Source organism: Lactuca serriola, chromosome 2 (assembly GCF_051521515.1).
Source record: "Lactuca serriola cultivar US96UC23 chromosome 2, Lser_US96UC23_V15, whole genome shotgun sequence".
Lineage (NCBI taxonomy): Eukaryota > Viridiplantae > Streptophyta > Magnoliopsida > Asterales > Asteraceae > Lactuca > Lactuca serriola.
In genome coordinates this window covers 191,587,077-191,611,652 of record NC_136409.1, presented here as the reverse complement: position 1 = coordinate 191,611,652, position 24,576 = coordinate 191,587,077, and the positions used below count along the sequence as shown (strand labels likewise).

Genomic DNA, 24,576 nt, shown 5'->3' with positions numbered 1-24,576 from the left:
CACACAAAAGCACTTAAAACAATAAGGAATAGATTAGGGTTTTCTCACAGCTCTCTGAGAGTGAAGGAGACGAGTTTGGGGCATATAGCATTGCTTAAATAGTGAGCAACCCGGGGATTTAGGGTTTCTTCCAGGCAGGCAGACTCGCTGAGTCCCGAATATGGACTTACCGAGTTGCCAACTAACATGTGCACGAAAACTCGACCCTACTCGACGAGTCAGGCCATAGACTCGCCGAGTCCCTCAATAAAACTTCTAAATAAAAGCCACGAAAGCATCATACCAGAGACGGGGCGTTACAGTATTTGGCGAGCCACTCTGCTTAGCCTTAGAGGAGGTAGATTGATGATTACGATTGTTAGGGGTTTTCAATTCTTTTTTGTATTATCTAAATGTTGTGTTTATGTACGTATGTTATGTACCCTATCTAAACCCAACACAAATCAACTTTTCTAAACCCAACATAAAAATATGGTATTCTAGTATGAGTGTTGCAATTACACATAGGGTAGCAAATATTGTTTGTGACCCATGGCACAATAAAACTTTATAGATTAACAACTTACACCATATTTCTAAGCCTCTCCTAGTTACCATCTCCATCCATAGATGATGGAAATGATTAGGGGTGTTTGGGTTTGCTTATTTAATCTTTATTTTCTTATATCGATATGGACCAATAATAAAAAGATATTAGTGTTTGGATTGGTAAAAATTATAAACACTTATTAATCGAGTTGAATAGGGAGTTTTGAATAATTTGGTTTCTCCTTATTTATTTAACACTCCTTATTTAGGTGTGCATATATATTAGTGTCATTTTCTTTTTCATGAAATGTTACCGTTTTTTTTTCAAACGACCGCTTTGCGTCAACGCAAATTTGGTTTCCTTTTATTTATTTGAGACTCCTTATTTGAGTTTGGAACCTATTTACTTATTTACCCCTATCTTAACCACTTAATCTAATAATCCATATGCATATTAGTGCCCTTTTCTCTAATAATCCATATGCATATTAGTGCCCTTTTCTTTTTCATGAAATGTTACTGGTATTTTTTTTTTCAAACGACCGCTTTGCATCAACGCATCATTTGGTTAGTATTTATTTCGTATATTTAATTCTTAATATTAATAGATATTCATTCCTTTTAAGATAGTAGAAATTGTTAAACTCACTTCATAAAAAATATGTTACACCTTTAAATTAGTCTGTTGAAAATAACCGAAAAATCGAATTATCCGTCCGATCAGTTTTCAATTCGGGTAATCGGGTCGGATAACTCGGGTATCAAGTATATATTTTCAGGTATTCGGGTTACCCTACCCTATTTTTTGTAGACTGGGTATAGGGTTTCCGGTTGCGATTCGAAAAGTGTACCGACAGTTTGAGCCCGAAATACCCGATTTATTTAAAAAATAAAGGGTCCGTTAGGTAATATCCACATTTATCCATACAACGTTTTAATTTGCAAATCTTCCATCTAAAACAATGACTAATATATTTATTCTATATATTAAACTCTTTTTTGATTCTATCATGAGATTCAAATTTTAAACTAAGATCTTTGAGTATTTGTTTTTTTTAATCTCTTATTATTGATTAGATTAAGCTATTAAAAGATTACTTGATATCTCAAGTATTGTTGACTAAAAATTTTCAATGTTCAAAGTTGAATAACTTCATTTATGTTTCTATTTGTTTATATAAATAAGACTAATAAAACATGATATATTTACTTGATTACATTTATTTTCAGGTAATATTTGAATTACCCAAACCCGACCTACTATCCGAATTAACCGAATTTAATTCGGGTCGGATAACATATATATTTTTAACATGAAAAACCTGAATTAACAGACCCAATTTCTCCAAAACCCGAAAAATTTACCTGATCGACACCACTACTTTAAATGCGTTTCAAATGCAATAGGAGAAAAACTTTAAAATGTAGTGCAACACATTTAAAATCATATAATATCATGCAGCATGTAACATCTTTAAATGTTTTTTTTGCAGATTAAGCCTCCGGATTTTTTTTTCATTTGTATTTGTATTTGAATTTTAATTTTGCAGGTTACCAATTAAATTGCAGACAGTCTCTCCCTCTTGTATGCCTTTATTTTTTTTTTATCTTTATTGTTTATAACGTTTTCGTATGTTAGTTCTTTTTTAGTACTCTCTTGTTCACTCTAATTTCTTACCTATTTTCTAATTTCTCAGATGCGTACTTTTTTTTTTTTTTTCAAAAGTCCTATCGTTATGTCTTAAATATACTAAGACTTGCTTTTCCTTTATTTGTACATTTTCCATTTTTTTTCCATTATGCATATGCATCACACCATCTAAGTAACGGGGTAGTTTCTCATCCTCAGGGGATATGATTGTCATTTCTAATTTCTACATCTCTATCTATCTAGCTCATTCTATATAATTAAATGTGAGACCCATATATTAAATGAGTTATTTTTAAAAAAATAAAATAAATATAAAAAATCTAAATATTTGAGAATTTTAAATTTATAAGAAAAATAATAAATTATTAAAATTAAAATGTTTGTTTTATCTTTTAAATTTAAACAAATAATATAAATAAATAAATAAAAGAAATTAATGAGCTTTAATTTTAGAATTTTAAAATTAAAATGTATATCCAATAATAAAATTGATATTAATTTATTACTCTATTTATTATAGTTATTATATTAAAATATTATATAAAATTTTATAAAATAAGAAAACTCAAGTGGAAAAAAATTAGTTTAAAATAATCAAAAAATGACATTTAATTTAAAATAACTAAAAAATGACATTTAATAAATTAAATATGAGTATGATATGTGAAAAAAAAATAGATAAAAAGTAAATTCTAAAAGTAAACAAAATAAATTGAGTATAGAAAAGTTGTCAACAAGCTATCAAAATCCAAAAATGGAAACCGTAGCTCATGAGCTAAGTAATGGAAACACCATCACCGCTGCTGACGGAGAACAAACCGGCTCCGCCTTCAAGCTAGTTGGCTTCAACAACTTCCTCCGAACAAATCCAATGTCCGACAAATTCTCAGTCAAAAGGTTCCACCACGTTGAATTCTGGTGCTCCGACGCCACCAACACTGCCTGTCGTTTCTCTTGGGGCCTTGGCATGCCCATCGTTCAGAAGTCTGATCTATCTACCGGAAACACAACTCACGCTTCCTACCTCCTCCGCTCCGGCCAACTCAACTTCCTCTTCACCGCTCCTTATTCCCCTTCCACCACCACCACTGCCGCCTCCATCCCGACGTTTTCCCAAACGGATTGCCGCAACTTCACCGCCTCCCACGGCCTCGCAGTCCGCTCAATCGCCATCGAAGTCGAAGACGCCGAAATCGCTTTCTCCATCAGCGTCTCCCACGGCGCCAAACCCTCCTCTGCTCCAATCACCCTTGGAGATAACGACGTCGTATTGTCTGAAGTAAAACTTTACGGTGACGTCGTTTTGCGTTACGTAAGCTACAAGAGTCCCAACTATGATGCCATATCTACTTTTTTGCCCGGGTTCAAACCCATTGAAAATACGTCGTCGCTTCCTGACCTTGACTACGGGATTCGCGGCCTTGATCACGCCGTAGGCAACGTCCCGGAACTCGCTCCGGCTATAGATTACGTGAAATCATTCACCGGATTCCATAAGTTCGCCGAATTCACGGCGGATGATGTTGGTACGAACGAAAGCGGACTCAATGCGGTCAATTTAGCGTGCAATAACGAGATGGTTTTGATCGCGATGAATGAGCCGGTGTACGGAACAAAGAGGAGGAGCCAGATCCAGACGTATCTGGAACACAACGAAGGCGCCGGAGTTCAGCATTTGGCGCTCTCCAGTGAGGACATATTTGGGACGTTGAGAGAGATGAGGAAGCGCAGCGGAGTTGGTGGTTTTGAATTTATGCCGTCGCCACCGCCTACTTATTATCGGAATTTGAAGAATAGAGTTGGAGATGTATTGACAGATGAAGAGATTAAGGAGTGTGAGGAGTTGGGAATACTGGTGGATAGAGATGATCAGGGGACTCTGCTTCAGATCTTCACCAAGCCTGTGGGTGACAGGTAATATTATGTTCCTCACATGAAACTCCTCAATATTCTTCACTTCCCAAATAGCATATTGCATCATTAAGACTTTTCTGTATATAGATGATATCTATTATCAAAAGTAGCAGCCATATTTCTTATCTATACCCTAAATTTTCTTTACTTTTCCATTTTTCTTTAATCAATAATAATACTGTATAAATGGGAAGTAGTAACTAAAAAAATTTATATCTTTTAGACCTAAAATCATAACGTTTACAATTAAGCAATAATAATAATAATAACTGATAATTAATGATCTTATAAATAATAATGACAATAATAAATGGTTTTAAAACATTTTACCTATATAATCTTTTTAATGAATATAAGTGATTTTAAAATTCATTAACAGTAATAGTAAAATAAAATTATAAGTTACATTTTAACTTACACATAATTGTTGATATTTTAAAAAATTATCATAATGGTCAAATTAAAAAAAAAAAATCAAATAAATAAGTTTTAAATTATCATGGGAATACTGGTGGATAGAGAGTCACAGTGGACTCTGCTTAGAGTTGGATTGCATTATGACCCCACCATCTAAGACTAGCTGAAAGCTATATCAAGTAAGTAGATGTGTTAAAGATTGTTAATTTAAGCCTAGTTGCCTAAAAGATTCATAAATCAAGGGTAGAAATTGTAACATGCATTAAGATACAAAAGAAAGTTGGAAGCATAGTCCCTGTATTAAGCTCTCCGTTGGAATTCATATGATTTTTGAGCGCGGACTGTTTATTTCAGTTAAAAAGAAGAAAAAGAAATCAGACCCTAAAGCAGTGGCAGTTTGGTCGTAAATTGTTAATTACCAAAAAAAATGCATATATTCGAGTTGGATGTGTGATAAGCCTAAAGCGGGGGCAAATTGGTCTTTCTGAAAAATCAAAAAATGACAAAAAGAAAAACTGTATATAGGGGTAGTTTGGTCCTTCTCTACATCACCCATCTATATACAGCAACTGAAATTTGGAAATGCTTATCAGTTTCAAGATGCATCGTTACAAACAAGCTCGAGTATCATTACAAACAAGCACACCAGTCAACATGACTTGCTTTTATTGAGAGAATCCTGATGATGATGTGATAGAAGAAACTGTATATAGGGGCAGTTTGGTCACAAACCAGGGGTAAATTGGTTTTGTGCGTATAAAATGGCAGTTTTAATTGGTCAATTTAGAAAGGGTTCTATGTTCACTCCAAGGGGGAAGCCAAAAAAAAATTTTAGGATGGTCCTCGTAAATTTTATATATATATATATATATATATATATATATATATATATATATATATATATATATATATATATATATAAACTAATTAATGAAAAAACCAAATAAAAAAATGAAAGAAGAATACAAGTTACAGAAAAAGAATAGCATATATCAATTAATATTATATCTTATTTTGAAAAGCAAAAAGAAAAAAAATAAAAATGTGAGAGTGGGCCTGGACCTACCCTGGTCCTAAGGTGGCTCGGCCCTTGGTTCACTCCCTCCCGTTAAACAATTTTGAAAAAGAAGGCTGTGAAAATCAATTTCTATTCCAAGTAAAACTAAAAGAAAAATGTCATGTCATTATAATTTTCGTTTGTTAATATGTTCAAATCATTTTTTTTATTGTGACTAACATGTTTTTTATATAAAGAAAAACAAAACTCTGATGACTTTTTTTTTGAACATCTTTGAAACTCTTACCCTTATAATTCATTTTCTATATTTTAACCCAAATTGATAGGGAATAATCAAATTGAACACGGATGAGGATAGGGATAAAGTATCCCATGGGTCCTCCAACGCAATCCGATATTGTTTCATAAAAATATTTGATGATAATATTTAGTACATTAAAAATAATATTAAAATTCAAAAAATTTAAACCCAAAAAATGTAATAAATGACGTACATAAGGAGGACGATTAGAGGGTGTTATGGGGAAGAGGAATAGGAATAGACGGGGATTGAGGGTTACCGATGGGGGTGGTAATTGGGATAATTAAAAAAAATAATATAAATAAACTAAAAGCTAAATAAAATTTTAATGTTAGCAAATTATGTTAGGCTAGGCAATCCGTGTTTTGTAAGATGATTTTTTGACCATTATGTTGATAAAAGTTATGTATTATAATATTTGTCAATAGATAATATACATTGTTGGTATCATTAATTAAAAAAATAACGAATGAAAACTACATTTCACAAAGTTCAAAATAAAGGTGATAAAAATGATATTTTAAAATGTATTTTGAAAAGTATATAGTGAAAACAGTCATTTTAGAAAATATATCGTCATAAAATTTCATTTCATTAAGTATTTAAAAAAAATAAAGTAAAAACTATCATTTTAAAAAGTAAAAAAATATATGGATGAAAAAAGTCACTTTATAAAATATTAAGATAGAAAATGTCAGTTTACAAAGTATTTTAAAACATATAAGGGTAAAAATTGTCATTTTAGAAAGTATAAGGTAGGAAACGTTCGACGTTGCCTTTTAATGCTTATAGACAAAATTACAAAAATGGTCCATGTGGTATGTCCAAAAATGCTACTTTTGGCCAAACGGGTTTGGACTAGCACAAATGGTCCAAAGGTTTTCATTTTGCTGCATTTTTGGTCCAAAACAGTTTAAAATTTCTAAAAATGACGAATTTGCCCTTTTTCCATTTGTTTTTTCTTTTCTTTTTGTTATTTAATTATTTTCTATCTAAAAAATTATAAAAAATAAAAGAAAATCTCTCTCTCTCTCACATCACCCTATACCACCCACACAAACACCACCGCCCAACGCCACCTTCAATCACCAATCACCCAAGACCTCCCTTATGATGGGTTTTGGCTATAAGAACATCCTATGTGCTCATACAAACCCTAATGCTTGGATCTAGGTTTCTCTATTGTACATGCAATTCATCCAAGACTATAAACCCTAGATCTAGGATATGATAATCAATATAACATATGAATTAGGGTTTAAATCATACCTTGATTGTTATGTAGCAATATGTTATGGACTAGATAGGATAAAACACAGAAAACAGATACAAAGATGCCTCAGGGGTGGGATGTATGGATTGATTGAAATAACAGCGCAATTACAAGATAAGAAGGGATACACTGTAGCTATTCGAGATGCTACCCTCTCCTGAAAGACTAACTTCTTTTTGCTTGCCATCCCCACTCCCAATCTCTCTACTATTAATACTAACATAACGCGTGAAATACTAATTCCCAAAATGCCCCTCAACTGTTCTATTGGCTGACATCAGATAGTGGAGGATGCATTTCCACTGTGGCCTTCCTTCCGTGATCTTGTGGTCCTTCTCCCTTTTTTCCTGTGATAGGTGAACAATATGGGTGGGTGCATGACATTACCCTGCCCCACAAGACTGATCTTGTCCTCAAGATCAAAGTCGGGAAATAACCCTTGAATGTTCTCCCAATCCTCCCATGTTGACTCAAATTCTTGGCTGTCCTTCCATTTGATAAGAACTTCCAATTTTTTTCCTTGTCCTTTGTCATCTTGTCGCACTCTTAGCACTGTTTCCGGCCTGAGTTTGAGCTCCATAGTCTCAGTTAGCTAAGGGGGAAGTTCCGGCTGTGCTGTTTGGTTGCCTATCACCTTCTTCAGTTGGGACACATGGAAGACCGGATGGATTTTCGCTCCGTCTGGAAGTGATAGCCTGTAGGCGACCTCACCAATTTTCTGTAATATCGTGAAGGGCCCATAGTAGCGGGCATCTAGCTTTTGAAAAGGCCTTGCTGTCATTGATTTTTGTCGATATGGTTGGAGTTTGAGATAAGCCTTTTCCCCCGCCGTAAAGTTCAGCTCCTTTCGCTTTCGATCCGCTTGGATTTTCATCTTCTATTGCGAATAGAGAAAATGGCCCTTCAGATCATCCAATACGCTGTCCCTTTCCACTAGTTGCTCCTCAAGCGTGGAGACGACTGTGCTGCCCCGGGGTATGCGGTTGACTTTTGGGGGATCTCTTCCATATACAGCCTTGAAAGGAGATACACGAGTGGCAGTGTGGTAAGAGGTATTGTAGCAGAATTCAGCCCAGGCGAGCCATTTGGCCCACTCTTTCGGTTTCCCTTGAACGAAACAGCGAAGGAACAGTTCTAGGGACTTGTTAACAATCTCAGTCTGCCCATCCGTTTGTGGGTGGTAGGCAGTGCTACGGAGTAGGTTCGTTCCCTGCACCCGAAACAACTCTTTCCAGAATGTACTCATGAAAACCTTGTCCCTGTCGGAGACCACCGATAGCGGAAACCCGTGGAGTCGGACTACTTCCTTGATAAATACTGCAGCAACAGTTAGAGCGGTGAAAGGATGCCTAAGTGTCATGAAATGTGCGTATTTTGAGAGTCGGTCCACCACTACCAGTATTGTATCAGCCCCTTGAGATTTTGGAAGTCCTTCAATGAAGTCCATCGACACGTCATCCCAAATTAGGGCTGGAATAGGCAGGGGTTGCAAAAGGCCTGCAGGGTGAGTGGTGAGTGACTTCTGTCGTTGGCACACGTCGCATTCCCTTACATACTTCTGAATTGTTTTTCTCATTCCCACCCAGTACCATTCCTCTGCCATTCTCTGGTACGTTCTGAACTCTCCTGTATGCCCGCCAATGGTTGAATCGTGAAGTTCTACCAGCAGTTTCGGAATGAACAACGAGGACTTGGGAATCACCAACCTTCCCTTGTATCGCACCTGGCCCCCTTCCACTAAAAATCCCACATGCCTCTTTCCCAGTTGAGTGATATCTCTTTTTCTAACTATTCTAAGGATATTGACCATGATGAGAGCATATTGGCTAGTTCCGTGACTATGTGTAACTGTGAAAATTCTCTAGAAAGGGCGTCAGCCACCCGATTAGTCACCCCCGGTTTGTATTGGATTTCGAAGTCATAGCCCAGAATCTTGTAAAGCCACTTTTGATATTCTGGTCCTACTTCTCTTTGATCCATAAGGAATTTGAGGCTTTTTTGATCGGTTCTAATGATGAAGTGGGTTCCCAACAAGTAGTGTCGCCATTTCTTAACTGCTAAAACTATCGCCATTAACTCCTTCTCATATATGAGCTTGGACCTGCTGTGCGTTCCTAACACATGGCTATAGAAGGCAATAGGATGCCCGTCTTGTGTCAGCACAGCCCCCAAGCCTGTCCCAGATGCGTTGGCCTCTACTACAAAAGGTCTTTGGAAGTTTGGCATTGCTAGAACTGGAGCTTGTTGGAGGGCTGACTTCAGAGTTTGAAAAGCTTCCTCTGCCTCTCCCGACCACCTGAAACAATCTTTTTTAAGTTGATCTGTGAGGGGGGAAGCAATCTTAGCATATCCGGAAACAAATTTCCGGTAGTATCCAGCCAAGCCCAGGAATCCCCGAAGTTCTTTCACTGTGGTTGGGGTTGGCCATTTACTGATGTCCTGAACCTTGTCCTCGTCCATGGCTACTCCCTTTTCAGATATGATGTGCCCCAAGTAAGCCACCTGTGTTCTGCCGATATCACACTTACCAGGGTTTGCAAATAATTGATGAGTGTGTAGAAGGTTCAACACCTTTTCCAAATGTTGAAGGTGTTCTGTTTCATTTCGGCTGTAAACTAAGATATCGTCGAAGAATACCAACTCAAACTTCCTAAGGAAGGGGCGAAATACCTCATTCATCAAGGACTAGAAGGTAGCGGGAGCGTTAGTAAGGCCGAAAGGCATCACTAGAAATTCGTAGTGACCCTCGTGAGTTCTAAAGGCTGTCTTGGGTATGTCTTCCTCCCGCATTCGGATTTGATGGTACCCGGATTTAAGATCCAACTTGGAAAACACAATGGATCCGTGGAGTTCATCGATTACGGGAATTGGGAATTTGTCCTTGATGGTGACCTTATTGAGGTTGCGGTAATCCACGCAAAACCTCCATGAACCATCTTTCTTTTTGACCAGTAGCACGGGGCTGGAAAAAGGGCTTTGGGACAATTGGATGATCCCAGCTTTCAACATTTCACCCAAAAGTTTCTCGATTTCGGCCTTCTGAGAATGGGAGTACCGGTAGGGGCGGACCGACACAGGTTCAGTTCCTTCTTTAAGACAGATGGTATGTTGTTGCTCTCGTTCGGGAGGCAAGCCGTCATGCCATTCAAACACTCTAGAATACTTCTTTAGCACCCCATGGAGATATCCCGGGGCTTGGGGTAAGGGTTGGAACCCCAAGGTCTTTTCCACTTGATTAAGCTGGATCAGGTAACCCCTTACGTTGGTACATAGAGTCCACATCATGGTTTTTAGTGAGACTTGAGCTCGTTCTAGGGTCGGGTCCCCTCTAAGGGTTACCGTCTGCCCATTAACTTGAAACTTCACAACTTGTGTTTTCCAATTGGTAGTGACTGGACCTAGCTTCTCAAGCCATTGAACTCCAAGTATGACATCCGCACTCCCAAGGGTTAAGGGTAGGAACTCCTCAACAACAGTTACCCCTTGTAGTTGCAGAACTACTCTTTGACATTTCCCTGTTCCCTTGGCTGATTCCCCTGTTCCCAGAAATACCCCAAAGCCTGGAGTTGGTGTGACCGGCAGTCCCAATTGGGATACAAAGTTGTGTGTGGCTCCCGGGTCTATCATAACTATCACTTCCTGCCCTCCCATTTCTCCTTTCAACTTAAGCGTTTTCGGATTGGACTTCCCTAGAACAGAATTAAGGCATATACCAGAGAGAGTAGCCGTCTCTAGCGCCTCCGGTGGTGCCTCGTGCAAGGGATCCTCTCCTTGTTCCCCTTCACTGTCTTCTTCTTCTCGGGTTATGAGAACACTCAGCTCCCTTCGACGACAACGATGCCCTACATTCCACTTTTCATCACACTTAAAACATAAGCCTTTCTCTAGTTTGTGTTGCCATTCCTTGTCTGATAGTCTTCTCACTTCCCCACCATTTTTCTTGTGTGCAGTGTTTCCTGTAGTGGAGCTAGGGTTTTGTATTTGTGGCAGTCGTGGGGTGAAAGAGGTGGTATTGAGAGGTGTAATCAATGGTGTGCCGGAGAGGGTTCCCGAGGTGTTAGTCCGACGGATAACGGTGGTGCTTGGGTTTCTTTGATTCGACTGGGAATGGAGCTTTTGTTCGACCTTAATCGCTAAAGTCATAGCGTGATCCACCGAAATTGGGCTCAGTATTTGAACTTCTGACCTAATCTCATCCGTCAGCCCATTGATGAAGTGGCCCAGAGTGATTTCATCGGGTATATTTCTCAACGTGGCAAGTAATTCAATGAAAGACCGCTGGTACTCCAAAACCGACCCGGATTGAGTTAAAGCGAGCCATTGTTGATGTATCGTACCTGCGTTAACCGGTCGGAACTGTCGTAGAAGGAGCAACTTCAATTCCTGCCAGCGCGTCACCGGTCGTCGCGTATGTTCCCATTGGAACCACAGAAGGGCGTCACTTTCTAGGGCCACCACTGCCGCCTCCATTTTGTCCGCTTCAGAGAGCTTGTAAAAATTGAAGTAGCGTTCGGCACGCAAGATCCAACCATCGGGGTGCTCCCCGTCAAAGAGTGGCATATCGAGTTTCCTAAATCGCCAGTTGAGTCCTCCCCCTGATTCCCCCGTTCCTCGGCCTCCGCCGCCTCCTCCATCGTGGCTACTTCCGGTCCCGGTTCCTCCTGGCGTCACTATCACAGAGGATAAAGGTTCATCCTCCTTGCCCTCCTCTGATGGATTCTTCCCCTTGGCTATAGCCTTCAAAACTTCTTCAAATTTCTGGTCCATCTTCAACTGCATTGATGCAATAGAGTCGCCTTGGAACTGAATCTGGTGCCCTTAAGTCTCCAGCCTATCATTCAATTTCCCTAGCTCTTTCTCCAAGGATTCTACCCGTTTGAGTGCATCTCCTCCAGCCATGATCGAACTGCTCTGATACCAGGTTTGTTATGGACTAGATAGGATAAAACACAGAAAATAGATACAAAGATGCCTCAGGGGTGGGATGTATGGATTGATTGAAATAACAGTGCAATTACAAGATAAGAAGGGATAAACTGTAGCTATTCGAGATGCTACCCTCTCCTGAAAGACTAACTTCTTTTTGTCTGCCCTCCCCACTCCCAATCTCTCTACTATTAATACTAACATAACGCGTGAATACTAATTCCCAAAATGCCCCTCAACTGTTCTATTGGTTGACATCAGATAGTGGAGGATGCATTTCCACTGTGACCTTCCTTCCGTGATCTTGTGGTCCTTCTCCCTTTTTTCCTGTGATAGGTGAACAATATGGGTGGGTGCATGACACAATAACAATCTCAAATCCTTCTTGTAATGACTTTAGAAAGCTTAGAGTCACAAATGTCACTCCTCTAATGGTTCACAAACACCAAGAGCAAGAGGATGAAGAGGAAAAGAGAAGGAGGCTCTCAAAAACGTGTGGAAACCCTAGACAATTATTTCATCCCGTTTTTGGAGCATAAGGGTTCTATATATAGTGAGGCTATTAGGGTTATCTAACAAGGAAACCCTAATTTGGATGCTTAAGCCCTAAGCAACCCATGGACTCCTTTCCTTAAAGGCCTTGGACGATTTCTAATGGGTTTCCCCATAGAATCCGTCCAACCTTATAATATAAGGCAATCCATGGCCCAATTGCAATTATCTTATAATTACAATTCTAGTCCCTTAAGTTTAATTAATCTCTTTTAGTCACAAACTTAATTCTTATTAATTCTTGACTAATATTAATTAAACAATATGATTTCTCCTTTAATATATTATTCTCATAATATATTAATAAATCATAGTTAATCCTTTATCTCCATAATTCATCCTATCAAGTTGCTTTGGTGAAGGCAACCCAAAAGGACCATGCACCATCGGGTCAAGTACATACCAAAATAGTTATGGACTTACTGACTTAGACACTAATCCAACACCTTATTCCTCAATTATCACCATTCCTACCAGTTGCAAATGTAAAAAAAAAAAAAAAAAAAAAAAAAAAAAACAGATAAAAGAAGGAGCTACAATCGATTCAGAAAGGAGAAAAAGGAGAACTGTAATCGAGTTTAGAAGAAGGAGAAGGAGGGTGCGACTTTGGGTGACTGTGTTTGTCGATTGGATTTTGAGAAGTGAAGGGGGGTTCCGATTTCTAGTGTGAAACCCTTGTCGTCGATCTAAACTTGTTGGTGTTTCAAGGTTCGGTTTTTTCGATCTAACCCTTGCTGGAGCTTCCTGTTAAAGCAAGCCTTAGCACCAACCAAAATCGAAACATGAACAAAAGGATTAAGGCTTGAATCTAATAAGATACCTTGTATTGTTGAGGAATCGACTTTGCTTGAGCATGAATTAAAGGAAATTGGGGGTAAACGAGGCTAGATATGTCCGATTAGGAGTTAAATTAGGTTGCAAACTGATCTTGGAAGAAGCTAAGTTGAAAACTGATATTGCCCCTACAGCTGATTCATAACCATCACTGGTATTAGAGGTGACACCTACAGAACCTGCTCCATAAACAAACTTTGAGATCTGGGTTAAATACACACATTGAAAAGGAACTCGGGATCACATTAAAAGAAGATGAAAATGGTGTGTTCTGAACAGAAAAGAAAAATGGTTACTGAGATCGATGGAGGAATAAGGAAGAACGAATGGAAGCTGCTTGAGGGTCGAAAAGAGATGAATACAAAAGGGAAAATGGTGGTTGTCGCCGGTTCTTCTTCTCCGCTGAACAGTGTCGACGGTCCTGTTTGCGATTGATCGAAGGCTTGCTTCAGCTGGCCATGGCGGCGGTTTGGTGGTTATTGGGTCGGTCTGCCATTAAAATGGAAGAAGACGAGAGGTTGGGCTGAAGAAGGCAACAAATTCGATGGTTGTTGGGTTTTTCTGGTGATTAGGAGGAGGAGGAGGGGAGAGAGAGAGGGGGGGGGGGGGGATTTTCTTTTATTTTTTATATTTTTTAGTTAGAAACTAATTAAATAACAAAAAGAAAAGAAAAAAACAAATGGAAAAGGGCAAATTCATCATTTTTAAAAATTTTAAACTGTTTTGGACCAAAAACGCAGCAAAATGAAAACTTTTGGACTATTTGTGCTAGTCCAAACTTGTTTGGCCCAAAGTAGCATTTTTGGACATACCACATGGACCCTTCTTGCAATTTTGTCATGCTTATATAATTGGAACCTTGTTAATGTGTGTATTAAGTCCTTGCGAGATTCTTTCGATTTTAAATATTAAATGGGTTAAGAGAACAGTTTAATTTTCGTATCATGTTGTATCAATTTATTTATTTAAACAGCTTGTTCAAACCAGTTTATTTGAGGGGTTTAATGTTTAGGTTTTAGACCTTATAAGCGTGTCGTGGTGAGTTGTGTTATAATATTAAAGGTGTTGAAAGAATTTGACAATAACTTTAATTATTTAATTTTCATGTCGTATCAACCAATTAGCAAACATGACAAAATCTCTTATCAAAACTTATTATTTTTATGTCGGATTGACGGATCGTGTCAATTTTACCGCCTCTAAATTGATAATATACCACTAGAAACCTTGGTTAATAATTTAGTAGTAATTTTTTTTGGTAAATGATTAAACCGAAAATTCTATAGTCAGTTACATTAAAATGATATAAACGAACAGATTATTTAAGGGAAAATGTCATTATGCCCTAAAAACTTTTCAGTTTTGGTTTAAAAGGTCTTTAATGTTTTTTTTTTTTTTTTTGCTTTCTAGATGCATAAAGTCCATTTTAATGTGTTAAAATGTCAATATCAATAGATATTGGAAGAGGTCATCCGGTAAACATTTGTCTAGTAAAAATGATTTACTACCACATCATTTAAAATTGGTCCACGTGTGATGTGATGATGTCCAAGTGGATTTTGACAAACTCTCTCTCTTTCTTTGTCTCTCTCTCTCTCTCTCGTTTTGATTGCTTAAAGAATCACCGATCACAATAACATCATCATAGCAGTAAATCCTTCAATAACTTGTATCGTATTTTAGTTTTATAGATTAAAATTTTAAATAGATTTGTTAATGTTATATGAAGAATATGAATAAATGTTTGATTTAAACATAAAATATTCCGTACACTTCAAAACCCAAGAACGTTGTTAAAAAAACATGTTTGATTCAAACATAAAAAGAACTTTAATTATCTATATGTGTTAACATAGGAAAGAAATTACTACTAAATGTGTAAACCTAAAAATATAAGGTACTTGTTACCCAAAAACCAATCATCACCTCTTTGTTTCAAACACATATTTATGCATCAGTTTGAAACTCTGCTTTTAGGGTTTAGATTCAAATCCAAAAACCAACAGCCACCACCCACCACCAACATCTTCCATTGTTCACCACTGGTATCTTCCGCCGCCCACCATTATTTATTATCCAAGATCATAAGAAGCAAATCACACCCAGATCTTGAAAAAAATCTGAAAAAAAAATATGTAAGGAACAGAGCACCAGAGGTGACTTCCATGGACGAGAGCTCAGTCCCTATGTCAGAGATGAAAATGAGTAGGAGGCCAGTCAGGTGACACAAATCTTCGATTTTTATCGTTTTCATTCCTGAATCTGTTTCTTGAGTTCCAAAAACAGCCACCAGTGAGAAAAACTTAGAAGATCTGATTTTGTTCCGATTTACCATAGTTCTTGTTCTTGACAAATAGATCTGGAAACCATCTTTTTGCATCACCGAGATCCGAGATCACTGATTACAGTCGGAGGTCATGATATCGTTGTTCCTGGTATGCTCCACAGTAGACATATTGTTGTACATGTATTAGATGGCATTCTCGAGTTCATACCTCATATGATAAATTCACTTTCGAGTGGTTGGTCAATGTTTTTGATGTCGCAAAGATGTGCTTATTTATATGAACCTCCTATAGGGAAAAACTTATGGTTTCTTGGGTCGATTATACTGGAGTTTATCTTCAGTTGTTAGAGGAAGAATGGTGGTCAATTATGATGGAGTTTATCTTAAGTTGTTAGAGGAAGAATGGTGGTTTGTTTCTGTGAATGGGAGCAACATAAAAGCGGAAGAAGAAGATGATGGATAAAGATATGAGGTGGATTTCAATTTAATTTCTTTTTTAAGTGAAAAAAACACGAGATTTAAACCGGTAATTACAGGTTAAGGTTTTTTTTACATGTAAAAATGAACTTCGTGCCTCTAAACAACCAAAAAAACATGAACGACCATTTAAAATTTAACTTGGTAGTTGGTTGGGCTACAATGACATTAACTCATTACTTAAAGAGCTAATTGGAAGAAATAACATGTTTGTATATACTCTATTTATCATGTCATTGGATGCTACCTCAATCTACGATGACTTAACAAGTAAAAGAAGTCTAAAATCTTAATTTTTGAGGAATTGTTTGTTGTTCTTTCAAAGCTCCGGCTTTCAACAAAATTTTAAAAGAGGGTTTTAAAATATAACTGTAAATTTACATCTTATGTTGGTCAATATAAAATTTAAAGTTATATTAACATAAAAGTTGAGCAGGAAAATCCATGACTTTTAGGATATGGTTCATCGTTTTCCATTAAGGATGAAGATATAAGGACACATTTTTATTCCCATTTGGGATGCCAGATTGGGGCGGGACAACGGGATGTGGATGTGGAATAAGGTCCCCAATACTCCTTTGTCTCATTCTCATCTCTAGTTATAAGAAAATAATATAATAATATTGTCATATTATTGGTTGAAATTTAATAAATATCTACAAAATAAAATGAACATGTTTTGATGATTTACCGACCAAAAAATCTATATGGATGTAACTCATGTCCTTAGAGCATCTCCAAATACATTTTATTTTCAGAGTGTAAAATAGTGTAACGACCCAAATTTCACGTCCAAAAATTTCGTTTTTAAAACATTACTTTAGAAAACATTAATAATTAAAAACATTGTTTGATCAAACCACATCACAACGTAAACCATGTCTAAAAGTCAAATCATACAACTAATCGAAATATCAGAGTATAATTCCCAGAGAAATCTCGTAAATGCGGAAACCAGTGTGTGTGCATGATGTGCCACTACCGTGCCAGCTCCTTCCCCTTTGATGAAGAGGTACCTGAAACCAAAACTGTAAACTGTAAGCACAAAGCTTAGTGAGTTCCCCCATCGTACCACATACCATACAACACATATCATACATACTGCCAGGCTATTCTGGGGTGCCTGACTACCCGGTACGACCATTCTGGGGTGCCGACTACCCGTGCGGCCATTCTGGGGTGCCGTCATACCCGTGTCAAGCCATTATGGGGTGCTGACTACTCGTGTCAAGCTATTCTGGGGTGCTGACTACCCGTGTCAAGCTATTCTGGGGTGCTGACTACCCGTCGGTCCTGACAACCGATCCTCGGGGACTGTTTCACCCCCTACTGCTACTTACACATATATCATACATAACATATTATCAGACATATCTGGGGTGTCTGGACTACCCTTCGGTCCTAACAACCGAACTCGGGGACTGGTCCCCTCCTACTACCTCTATCGCATATAACATAACAAGCCAGCATGCAAACATATCATCACATACTGTCAGACATTTATGGGGTGTCTGAACTACCCTTCGGTCCTAACAACCGATCTCTACTTCTATCACATATAACATATCATGCTAGCATATAACATATCAGGTAGTAGCAAACCTAGATGATATCACAAAGGCAATCATCTATCATACGACTCCTATTGGTGGGCCGGCATTGTGGCCGTAGACCCACCGCTACTGGAAGGTAACTCACCTCGAAGTAGCTGCTGATCTGATCGGGAACTAACTGTCTACTGTTGCTGCTGTTGCTCCGGAAATCCTCCGGTTGTAATTCCCACAACATAATCAATCAATCACTGCTAACTGACCTTTGGGTAAAATGACCATTTTACCCCTGATCATGTCATAAGTCCAAATCAGAGTCAACTTTCAGTTGACCCGACTCGCCGAGTTGGCTCGCCAACTCGCTGAGTCCCTGTCCAATCGACTGACCTGGATCCCGTCTCTACTCGTCGAGTTCGGCGTTGACTCGACGAGTTCTCCTTCCAAACTGATGTTCAAGCCCTTCATCCTACTCGCTGAGTTGTATGAACAACTCGCCGAGTTCATCTTCATCCGATGAACACTTATGCTAAGACTCGCCGAGTTGTATGAACAACTCGCCAAGTCTGTTCTTGATCTAAGAAGATTGCCTTGAACTCGCCGAGTCAGGGCATTGACTCGCTGAGTTCCTTCATGGATGAGTTTGGCTTCCAACTCACTGAGTCACACCCCGTGACTCACTGCTCACACTCGACACTACGAAAAGGGGACAAACTTGGAGACTCGCGAGCAGACTCGCCGAGTCGTTGCCATGCAACCACTAACTATGCGATTTTGCTCGATTCCAGTCCATGCCATTCACAGATCTGGGTTCCTAGAGCATGAATCACACGTAAACTTTCCAACTTTACGTGTAGATATTCACCAATAAGGGTTTTAGGGTTCAAAATGCACCCAAAAGGGTAGATCTAGGGTCTTCATGCAATGTGGGTCCATAAAGGCAACAAATATGAGCTCCTGGAGCTCAACCATGCCTAGATCTAAAGGCCAATCAACTTATTATGAATTATATTGCACATACAAGCTTGGGGAAGGGCTCAAGAAAGACTTAATGGAGTAATAAGCATAGAAACAGAGGGAAAACGGGTTATACCTCAAAGGAATCACTGAGAGAACACTAAGATGCTTGGTTTCCTTCCCTTCCTCTTGATCTACACCACTTCCTTCTCAAAACCTTCAAGATCACACAAAAATGCTTCAAACTCTCTAGGAAATAAGCTTTGAACGAGGGTTGGGGGCTCTGAGGGTGAATGGGGGCTGGCTTGGGGCGGACATGAGGCTTAAATAAGGTGCAAACCCCTGAAACTTAGGGTTTCATCCAACAGCGGTGACTCGCCGAGTCCGGAATATGGACTCGCCGAGTCACCAACTTAAACGTGTCCCGGGTCCCGTCTCTACTCGGCGAGTCGGACCTATGACTCGCCGAGTCCAAGGCTAAAAATGGAAAGTACTCAAATAAGATTTACGTACCCGGAATCAGGTGCTACAAATAGAGTTTATATAGTGCTTCATCACTTCATCTACAACGTCACTCTAGAAATAAATTCATCAGGGGTTGTTGATGAGCGGCGACAACAGTCGAGGACTGCAAAGAAGATCTGTAGGCAGCAGGGGGAGGTCCGAGGAAGCTGTTGGACTGCTGATGTGGGGCGGACAACACGTTTGGAGCTCCAAAAATGCTTGAAAATGACCCGGAGCACCTTGATTTCCTGTAAAATGAGAGGCACTAGAGGAAACATTATTATTAACACCCCCGCCTTTCGAAGCAACCTACCCATTATTCTTGCCCTTATTAAATTTATTTCTAGATTTTCCATGGTTCGACGAAGAATATAAAGCGGCCGAGGAGGTGAGTGTATTTTCGCGAATGGAGTCGTGTGCTTCTTCATGAGACTCATGTATCAATAACATTTTCATGCCTTCAAGGAATTTCGGGAATGGTTTAGTGTTGGTGATGACATCGACAATATTGTGATACGATGGTGGAATTTTTCGGAAACCAATGAGCCCAAGAATGTTGGAAGTTTTACCAGGAGAAGGCGGAAACCAATGAGCCCAAGAATGTTGGATCTGAATTGTAGACAAGCAGGAACAACAATAGTAGGTAGACAAGCAGGTACATCAACAAAGGCTGAAGACAAAATAAAACTTGCAGCAAAAGATAGTAATGTCGCAGAAGGGAGTGCAGAAGAACAGCAATTGACAGTGAGATGAATAGGAATGACCAGAAACGATTTCACCAGTAAAAAAAATCATTCCAGGTGAGAGCAGAAGTGCCGATCGATTTAGGGTTGGCTCGATACCATGTTTATTATTGTGAATACCCTCTCGTTAGGGATGCATCTATTGATAACAATATAAATAGATACATATTTACATAAGAGCCCCTATACTATACAAATGAATAAACATTACAATATAATCTAACATAACTAACACTCTAAATTTAGAGTGTAACGGTTTATTTTACTATTTATTGAGTGTAAAATATAGTTGAGTTGGAGCTGTTACAATCTATAAATAAAATATAATTACAAAAATATAACGAGGTTGTATATCTTAAGGTTTTTGAGTCACTCTATTGGTTGTGAGGCGTAAAGACTCATGAAAAGAAACCAGGAAAAAGGAAATGTCTTGCTTGCAAATTATGGGAGATAAAGTAGAGAAAGGAAGAACTTGATTTTTGTTTGTGTAAACTAATACGTGGTAGACATGGAGAAAGAGTAAAAACCTTATCTATTTTCCTTTGGTATTTTCAACAACCTTAAATTGCATATTAATCATTATGAAAAAACATGAGGATTTTACAATATTTTTGCATTTTGCTTACAATAACAATTTCAAATTGGTGATTGTTATAATTTTATGGTTTTTTTGTGTTCGAGTAGGCCAACCATATTTATAGAGATAATTCAAAGACTTGGTTGTATGTTGAAAGACGATAAAGGAAATATACAACAAAAAGCAGGGTGTGGGGGATTTGGCAAGGGGAACTTCTCGGAGCTCTTCAAATCTATAGAGGAATATGAGAAGACACTTGAACCACCATTGAACCAATAGCCGATAAGTGAAAAATGCTCATTGGTAAAAATGCTCATGTCTTGTTGATGTGTATGTGTATTCTATGGAAAATATTCCTACAAATGTATGGGAATAAGTGTTGGAAATATGAAATGTTAATCATATTTAATCAATCTTTGCTTTAAAATTTGTATCCAAAATGACTATGTAATAACCTTAAAATAAAATAACAAAAGTTATTTTACTTTAGGATATAGAATAAAAATGATTGTATGTGTGGATATATATATATATATATATATATATATATATATATATATATATATATATATATATATATATATATATGGTTAGGTTATTTTGTTCTAGCTATCTATTGTGTGCATGTATATATATATATATATATATATATATATATATATATATATATATATATATATATATATATATATATATGGTTAGGTTATTTTGTTCTAGCTATCTATTGTGTGCATGTAGGATTGATTTTGGACCAATCATTTTAGTTATTTTAAGAAAGTAATTAATATATATTACATGTTGAAGATATAATGAGTATTAATTAAATCTTTAGCATTTAATATGCATTAATTATTTTCTTAAAATAACAAAAATGATTGGTCCAAAATCAATCCTACATGCACACAATAGATAGTAGAAACATTTGAACCTAACTCTCTCTCTCTCTCTCTCTCTCTCTCTCTATATATATATATATATATATATATATATATATATATATATCATATTATATCATACCATATCATATCATATCATATTATATTATACTATATTATAAAGGAAATATTTTTTCTTTCACCACATTCATTTGAAACTCTCATGCATTTTTCCTTTCACCACATTTATTTGAAACTCTCATGACTTTTCAATTTCTTTCTAATGATGATTATAATTTGGTTAATAAGATTAAATAAATATCAAACCTAAAGTGTAATCATATATAAACTAAATTTCAATATTAAAAGAATATATATTACTTCTACTTAGAAAGTTATGTTTTTTTTAACTTTTTACATATTATACTATATTTATTAGTTTTGATATATTGTTGGATCGGATGTAAACCATTATTATTTTAAAGTTACAACTTTTGAACAATTTGTATAAAATATTTAAATTGTAAATTTAAATATAACATTATAGGACCAACTTAAATATAAATTTTAGTTTAACTTAAACAACCCAAATAATATTTTGTAAATAGTTAAAATTGATAAATTGTAGTGTCTTTCTAATGAGAACAAATTACTGAAATCGTCCTTATGGTTTGGTCAAATTTGCTTGTTTGGTCCCTAACTTTTGTTTTGTACTCGGACCGTCCTCATAGTATGATTTTGTTACGTGTTTCGTCCCTGCCCAAGATGAAAAGACTATATTACCCTTTGTATGATTTTTTATTTATTTATTATTTTCTATTAATTATTAATTAAAGAAAATCAATTTATAGGCATGTGGGACCCACTCATTGTTTCATTTGCACCACTAACACCACATGCCATCGATAACCACTACAATCCATTAAATACCACCATCGACCACCAACAACTACCACCGGCCAATGATAACCACCACCAGCCATCGACAATCGCTACCCATCGATTCCAAAATCACAACGTTCTAGCTCCACTACAACTACATAATCGATTTCATAAGGTCACAACCCAAGATAAAATCCCAAAAATCAAACTTAAAAATAGAAATCAAAACCATAACTAGATCAAATCGATCAAATCAGAACGTAAGTTGAAATGAAAATCATATATGGAAATCAAAATCGAAAACGCAAAACCTAACATGAAATCGATGATCAAAGAAAAAACTGATCAAACCCTATAAATCAAATATGATTTCTAAAAGAATGGGGTTAGAAGGAAACTCAGTGAAGGAGAGATGTGGTGGTCGGAGGATTTTAGCGGACACGGTTCTCCACATGCGATCAATTTGTGAAAATTAAAATCATAAGCGGGGTTCCCAAACGACAATCGATTGCTTGAATGCACCGATTTCATGAAACAATTTATGGAACACAATGGTTTCACAAACTTCGTCAATCTCTGGAAAACACTGATTTTAAACCTAAGAGTCGGATTTCAAATGAAGAAATCTACTGTAAGATGGAGATGGCAGCAACTCTGTTTCACATTGAGTATAGAGAACGATGGAGAGGGATGATGGATTATTTGTTTGTTGTGGTTTGAAATGGTATGTGAAGACAATTTTGAAGAAAATAGAAGAAAAGGTGAACGGTGGTGACGCCGTGACGGGAAGGGAGGAACTGAGGTTCTAGTGAGGTTGGTGAGAAGAGGTGGTTACAGAGGCGACAATTGTGTGCCGGAAAAGTGATGGTGATCATTGGAAAAGTAGCGATGGTCTCTCGCCGGAAAGAGGATTTGGGAAAACTTGGAGAATGTAAATGAGTGGGTGGATGAGAATGAAATGGGGAGTGGAGGGGGGGGTCTTTTTATTTTATTTTATTTTATTATTTAAAAACATAAAACAAATAATTAAAAGGGTAAAAAACGAATGAGAAAGGGCAGAAGTGTCTTTTTATGTTTGACATGGACGAAGGACGCAATAAAATGAATTTGTAAGGACGGTCCGAGTGCAAAACAAAAGTTAGGGACCAAACACACAAATTTAACCAAACCACAAGAACGATTTAAGTAATTTGTTCTTCTAATAATGATTATAATTTGGTTAATAAGGTTAAATAAATATCAAACCTAAAAGACTATTTTGCGCTTTAGTGATTTCTTTTTAATTTGATTCATTTTTATACAACTATTTATATTATTATTAACATATAATGGGCCTACCCCAATCTTTTTCAAATTTCTTTCCTTCGTCTCCCCCATGACCCATATCTCTTCCCCCTAACCACTAGACGACCATGAAACACTATCAGACGACTTATGCACAATACAAAATAAAATCACAAACAACAACGCAATTCTAATTACATGACATAAAATTTCAATTTCTTAATTTGATTTCTAGCATGAAACTGTTATGAAGCTAAAGAGACAATTTCTATGACCACTAAAACAACCCTAGAAAACAAAAATACGATTTGAAATCCTTGTGCCTCTTACAATTACAAATCATTGAATCATAAATGGTCTATCAAATTCACTACTCACCACAAAAGATTTCAACAAATACAAGCTTACTTTCCAAGCATTTTTAAATTGGTAGCTTGAGGATTAGTTATAGGTGAAAGTAAGAAGACGAAGCCATTGATTACTCAAAGAAAATAAGCACCAAGTCACCTTCTAATTTGATCAATAACCCCCCCTCCCCCCCTCCCCCCCCCCCCCCCCCCGCCAAACATACACACATTGCATCTACCATGGAAGTGTCGTATTGTAGTCACAGTTTGCCAACAAAAATCATCCATCCTTGTTACTTGTTTGGTTTGTCGACAATGGTAGGCCCATGAATCTAAACCCTAGATCTAAAAATCGGTGTTCTTTCTCGGTTTTGTAAATACCATATTAGTGAACAAGCATTAGAAATTATGCCCTTTCTCAGTTTGCAAATAACTAGATTAGTGAATAAGCATTAGAATTTGTTTTCTGCATCTTGACTAAAAGCTTTGACGATTTTCATATCCACCACCATTAAACTTCGACATTGATTTAAGATGGGGGTTCCTTACATGCTTACACTAAGGGGGTGGCAGGGCAGTAGATCAACACTTATGGCGGGAGCAATAGATGTTGTGGCGGTGACTTTGCAGATGTCGGATGCTGGAGAGAGAAAACATCGACGGGTAGAAGGGGGAGGGTAGA

The 24,576-nt window shown here is 37.3% G+C and overlaps 1 protein-coding gene across 1 annotated transcript; it reads left to right on the top strand.

Annotated features, from left to right (window-relative positions):
* The first annotated feature begins 2,899 nt into the window (after window positions 1-2,899).
* LOC145087882 (4-hydroxyphenylpyruvate dioxygenase-like) lies at window positions 2,900-20,957 on the top strand. Its single transcript, XM_079025983.1, has 2 exons — window positions 2,900-4,093; window positions 20,614-20,957. Exons 1-2 carry the CDS (start codon window positions 2,934-2,936, stop codon window positions 20,783-20,785), a joined length of 1,332 nt encoding a protein of 443 aa, XP_078882109.1. The 5' UTR covers window positions 2,900-2,933; the 3' UTR covers window positions 20,786-20,957.
* Window positions 20,958-24,576: the final 3,619 nt, after the last annotated feature.